Here is a 6,415-nt window from a genome sequence, read left to right as displayed (position 1 = left end):
ACGAACCCAGCGACCCGAGTTCGATTCCCGTTCGCGACCAATAACATTGGTAAATATTTTAATATTTTCATGTGGCCTCCCCGAGGTCAACTCGGCCTTAAATGAGTACCTGGGCATGGTGCGTAAAACAATAGCAGGGAGACAAAGGTGGCACGAACGTGGTGCTGGTCACCCACCCCCTCATGTGCTGTGCCGCCCTTCATAGGCGCTCGCGAACAACACTTGCCCTGGCAGTCTTTTGAAGGCTACGCAGGGTATCTTTGGAGAGGTGATGGATCCTCTTACAGGTTTTTTTGGGTTAGATCGCATAAATATGAATGTGTCGTAAAACCCGCCACCACGACCAATTAGTAAGGTTTGTCCCGTAAACAAAACGTGCTAATCAGTTACGACTTTGTTACACCAGTGTTGGACAGTAAACCCACGACATTTACAATTCGTGTACTGTGATGTGTCGCTTACAACAACCAGCTTCATCAGGCAATGAGTCGGGATGGAAATTGGTCGCGGAAGCCGACGTGTTGAGCTGACGGATCCTCAACGGCTTCACGGAAGCAGTTGGTGCCCAAGCAGAGCGGGAGCGCGGAGTGTAAACTGTTAGCGGATTTCATAGGAATTTAACGAGATTCCCCAAGTCTATTGCGGTTGCCCGAACGGCGTTATGCCACACTGGAGCCGGGCGGCTGTACGTGTGTGTGTACGTTGAACGTCACCGTACGTCGCCAACCGTGCTAATCGGAGGTGCGATTAGCACTTGCCTTGCCTGGAGTCCAGCTCTGTGGAGGCAGCGAGGGCTGGTGGATCACGCACACATGTTGTGAAACTCCCTTCCCGAGGACGTCCGCTTGGGATAGTGTTGTCCCCTGTGCACGCGTGGGGTTTCTCCGGGTGCTCTGATAATTACCTGCCACGTGTATAAACACTCGCTAATTGGCCGATAACACCTTCATTTAATAGAGGACTGGGGAGCTTGGGCGATTGTTGGTAGCGCCGGCTCCTCGTCGCGTGGCTGCTGCTGCTGCCTTCCCGCTCCCCGTCTGTGGTTCCTCCTCCTGGCGGCGCCTCTGAGTCATCCCCTCTCTACGAGAGCGAGCAGCGGATATCGTGTGGCGGCGTTCGCGCGGCCTTACGAGTTGATGTCGTTACGAACCGCACATTCGGAACTCCAGTGGAGCAGTGCATTGCCCTGTGTCAGGAGAACGGCCCGTGGAAGGTGACATCAAAGAACCACTGCTGAGATATATCCCTTTTAAGTGGCTCTCCGCACGAGCGAGGTTTACTGCAGAGTTCCCCGGGATGTTCTGCACGGACAGCACGATCGCCAGTACGGTACAAGTGGAGTGTATGGTACCATCTGCCACAAACACCCCGTATGCCCACACGAGGTTTCGTGCCTCGGTAAAACTTGCTTTTGGTTATCGTTTCTGGCGTCCACAGCACCCTTCCATTTTCCTTTAGCAATTCATCCATTAGGGCCGTACACCAGCCACTCGCACACCAAAACAGCAACCCCCATAGCCTGAACAGACGCTTGTGGAAAGTGCCATTAGCGAGCACCTACGATGGCCGGCAGGGCACATGAGAGGGCGGGTGGTCAGCACCACACTCGGCCGCCTTTGTCTCCCGAGTGGCGATGTTTTCACAGCGCACTAGGAAATTTGAGACTGAGTCGACCTAGGGGAGACCCAGGACGGGTTCAGATAATCGTCACCGGTGTTGGTGGCCATGGGCGGGAATTGAACTCGGGTCGCTGGATTCATGGCGTACGTGCGCTAACCGTGCATCACCCCACAACAACAACACTCTCGCCATTCACCACGAAGTGGAGGTGACATCACTCCGGCGCCTGTGCCAGGCCAGGTGCACTGAGGCCACGTGAAGTGTCGAAAGCTTGCCAACAGGAGGTCACGGGGCAGACCCAGGTGCCATGGGTTGACGGACTGAGATGACTGGCAGATCCACACCGCCACCTGTGCCCCCCCCCCCCACACTCTCACACCCAGACGGCGCACAAGCACACTGGTCGAAGTTGCAATGTCGACGCTTCTCTCCTGTGCGTGCTCTGCTGCAGCCCACGTGCACTGCCGTGTCCCCTGTGTGGTGGGGGGGGGGGTGCATGGCAGTGTAGAAGCCGTCGTGGGTGGTGCCGGCCGGTGGGCGCGTGGCGCCTCGTGTGCCCAGCCCACTCCCGGACACAACAACAACAGGGACACGATCCTCTCGAGTACATTTCGTATTTTAAATTTCAGTTGCAATTCTCATTACAATACAGCAGCCTTAAAGAAGCTTCGCATACTTCAAACACAGTAAATCCTAAACAATTACAATAATAATCATAACGATGGTGGTGGTGGTGGTGACGACGATGGCGGTGACGATAGGAGCTGTGGTGGTCACCGTGGGGGGCTCGGACTCTGGCTGGAGTGGCTGTTGAGGTCGGTGCCATGGGGTGGGGGGCTTGGGTCTACGGCCAGAGTTATCGCTCGGGGACAGCTGGGGTTAGGAGCAGATTGTTGATTTGCTTTCAGGGTGTGGAGCAGATCGGACTCGGGGTAAGTGTTGACGGTGGGATTATGGCTCGAGTTGGGGTTGAAGGGTTCGCGTTGGGGGCAGGGGGTCTGGCGACGGCATGGGTCACCGCCTCAACGCGCGCGGCTCTCTGCGCGAGTTCCGCCACCGAAGGAGATCAATCGAGGGGGGGGGGGGGGGGTGCGAACTCCGGCTCCGGGGGCTGGGTGCTCCGCTCCGGGGCTTTGCGAGCAGGGTCCAGGGCGGCTCGGTGCTCATCGCCGAGCTGGATTCACGGAGGGCTCGTGGGGAAATGGGGGAAGCGATGGGGTGGTGGGGGTAAGATACGCCTGCAGTTACCAGATGAGAGGTTATCCCGACGCCACGGTTTCCGAAACTCCAATCCTCAAGACCCACGACCCCACTCCGTCTTTCCACATCCACCAACGGGCTCCTCCACATTCGAATGAACTCGCTCCCCGACCCACGCGATGCGCTCAGCGACGAGCGCTGCGTCAACGGAGCCGATTCCGTGCGTGCCACACGACACAGAAAAGCGTCGAATCATCAGACCCGTGCAGCAGCGTGCAACGAGTTGATTTGTGGGGCGCCACGGTGGCTAGGAGATGTTAACTACCTCGCCTGGTATGCAGGAGGATCTTGACGCCTGCTGCTGTATATTTGGAGTTTGCGTGTCTCTCTCTCCCCGTGATCACATGGACTTGTCTCTGGGTCCTCCGGTTTTTCCCTCCACGTTTAGAAACACGCGTTTAGAGTATTTGGTTGCTAAACATTTCCACGTGATAAGCCACTTCGTGGAGCGGCCAGATCGGTTCTAAAAAAGAGCTGTACAGCTGAAGTGGGTCCTTACCTGGTACAAGACAAAAACTGTTTGATAGTTTTTAGTTTCGAATCAGGAGGAGTCGAATGATATACGCGGAAAGACGCAGCAGCGTTGCAGGTGAGCGGGGGGGGGATTCGCAAAGACTGGAGTTTGGGGAATCCTGCCCTCCACGCTGGGTGGGGGGCAGTGGACCCTGGCTCGCGATGGCTTTGATTATCTCCGGCTACCCCCCCCCCCCCCCGTCGATGGAGGAGGCCGAGCTATAAGAAGCCGCGGCCTCAGCGGCGCCAAGTGAACCACACGCACGATGGGGTGGGGTGGGGGGCCATCGTCACCACGGCTCGCGCAGCGTCTCGCCGAGACCGACGACCGGGCTGTGGCTGCAGTCGAGTGGCACACCCGGCAGCAGCGGTAACCACGACTCGGTTCCTGCTGCCACCCGACTCGGCTAGCGACAGCGGCGGGTCACAGCCAGACAAGGTGGGGTCACCACGCAGCAGAGGCACGGGACTCCCCAGACCGTGCCCCCAACCCTGCCCTCGGGTCTGCACGGCCCCAGGCCAATGAGTTGACCCAAGCCAGGCACGAGGATCGAGACGCGCGCGAGCGTGGACTCGCAGGCTACATAACGAAACATTTGAGAAATGTCAAATTAGAAAAATGCGTACAATAACTCAGGCAGGGGGCGGGGCGAGAGTGTCGAGTGTCGTTTACCTTCAGAGATAAATAGCTCCAGTTTTGTTTTTTCCGTTGTCAAACACCTCGGGACCTCTTCACATGCAACATAAATTCCACCGTGCTGCAGTTCAATTGTTAATCGCGCGGGTCGTGACGCCCGTTGACCCCCCGCTCCCCCGCGCGTGTCACCTCATCCGGGCCGATGGCAGCCAAAGTCGCCGCCCGCGGCAGCCGCCGTCGGTCGCGGCGACGACGACGGCGGCCACGACGAGTCGAAGTGCGCCGCTTGCCGTCCGCGGAGACGAATCGAGGGCAAAGGGGCCGCGGGAATAAAGCTGCCGGCCGCTGTTGTAGTCGCGCGGCCCGGCAGCTTTGCGCGGCTCCACTGTCGCGATTCGTCATCGGTTTTATTTCGGGTTAGTTCACGCGTAATGATGTTCGCGAAACAAATTTGTGTCATGCAAGAACCCCCGCCCGCTGCCCGACGCGCGGCCAAACAAATTGAATAGTCACGTGGGTGTGCGGGCATTTGGCGAAGAGCCCATCGATCGTCGCTGTTTCAGCTTGCTCGTTCACTCAACCAAACACTCGCTCGCCCACTCAATCTCTCACCCACTCGCTCACTCAATCATTCACTCACTTGCTCACCCACCCACTCGCTAGCCCACCCGTTCGCTCTCTCATCCGCTCACTCACCCACTTGCTCGCTCACCTGCTCACTCATCCACTCGCTCGCTCACCCATTCACTCATCCACTCGTTCGCTCACCCACCAACTTACTCGCTCACTCACCCACTCGCTCACTCATTAGCTCACTCACCCACTAGCTAGCTTACTCACCCACTCACCCACCTACTCACTCGCTCACTCATCTCACCTAACTCGCTATCTCACTCACCCACTCACTTGCTCACCCGCTCACTCACCCACTCGCTTGCTCACCCACTCGCTCTCTCATCCGCTCACTCACCCGCTTGCTCGCCTGCTCACTCACCCACTCGCTCGCCTGCTCACTCACCCACTCGCTCGCCTGCTCACTCACCCACTCGCTCGCTCGCCTGCTCACTCATCCACGCGTTCGCTCATCTACTCGCTCACTCATCCACTCGTTCGCTCATCCACTCGCTCACTCACCCACTCGCTCACTCATTAGCTCGCTCACCCACTAACTCATCCACTCGTTCGCTCACCCACTCACCTACTCGCTCACTCACCCACTCGCTCACTCATTAGCTCGCTCACCCACTCACCTAATCGCTCACTCACCCACTCGCTCACTCATTAGCTCGCTCACCCACTAACTCATCCACTCGTTCACTCACCCACTCACCTACTCGCTCACTCACCCACTCGCTCACTCATTAGCTTGCTCACCCACTAACTCATCCACTCGTTCGCTCACCCACTCACCTACTCGCTCACTCACCCACTCGCTCACTCATTAGTTCGCTCACCCACTAACTCATCCACTGGTTCGCTCACCCACTCACCTACTCGCTCACTCACCCACTCGCTCACTCATTAGCTCACTCACCCACTCACCCACTCACCCACTCACTCATTAGCTTACTCATCCACTCGCTTGCTCACTCACTCACCCACTCACTCACCCACCCACTCACTCACTCACCCACCCAAACACTCGCTCACCAACTTACTCACCCAGTGGGTTAGAGACCAATTGTCACAGCCAAATTTAGTGCTTAGATCGACGGACGTTTCACGTGAAACTGCGCCAGGCATGTTCAGGGCGAGGTCCAGGAAGTGGGAATCACGAAGTGCGAACGAGGCCTCGCGTCCGGCGGCCGCCTCCTGCTCAGCGAGGTCGCCACGTGGACCGACCCAACAAGACGCTTGCGGATCTGAAGCCGTGAACATCGCGCAAAAAGTGGCGGCGTTACTCGCGGGGATCTCGATCTCCACGTCTGGCAATGGTGCGAACCTGGGGCCACGCCACAGAGTGGAGGGGGGGGGGGGCGAGCAGGGGTCAGCGGGGTCGCGGGGGTCGCAGGGGTGCACCATCCACTAGTGGGGGCGGGGGGAGGGGGGCTGGCGAGGGGTCCTGGGGTTGCGCGCGCTTGTGGGGTCGAGAATAAATACGAGGCGGAGGCGACGCAGAGGAGGAGGAGCAGGAGGAGGAGACGAGGAGGCGTCCACGCTGGCCCAGGCTCACACCACACCTGCAGAGCGACACACGGGGGGCAGGGCTCAGCGTCAAGGGCAGAGCGCGGGGACACTTGCACCGAACTCGGCAGCTTCCTTCAACAACTTCGCCCATTTTGATGCAGTCAAATACTCGTGTGTGTGTGCGTGTGCGTGTGAGCGTTCTGCACGGCCAGTGACTGGAACGAGCCCCCCTGGGGTACGGCGGAATGATTTCCCAAC

General features: G+C 58.4%; 1 protein-coding gene across 3 annotated transcripts in view; it reads right to left on the bottom strand.

The window, feature by feature from the left end:
* Positions 1-2,220: 2,220 nt before the first annotated feature.
* The window catches only part of LOC133349809 (dnaJ homolog subfamily B member 6-like), a 68,036-nt gene continuing 63,841 nt past the window's right edge, over positions 2,221-6,415 (bottom strand). For all 3 annotated transcript variants that reach the window (XM_061563588.1, XM_061563586.1, XM_061563587.1), the window contains exon 10: positions 2,221-6,210. In XM_061563588.1, coding sequence (XP_061419572.1) covers positions 6,200-6,210 — 11 coding nt within the window. In that variant the 3' untranslated portion in view covers positions 2,221-6,199. The remainder of the gene's footprint in view (positions 6,211-6,415) is intronic.

Source organism: Lethenteron reissneri, chromosome 31, assembly GCF_015708825.2.
Source record: "Lethenteron reissneri isolate LAM-NWPU_2019-01 chromosome 31, ASM1570882v1, whole genome shotgun sequence".
Taxonomy (NCBI): Eukaryota; Metazoa; Chordata; class Hyperoartia; order Petromyzontiformes; family Petromyzontidae; genus Lethenteron; species Lethenteron reissneri.
This window is presented reverse-complemented; position numbering and strand designations above follow the sequence as displayed.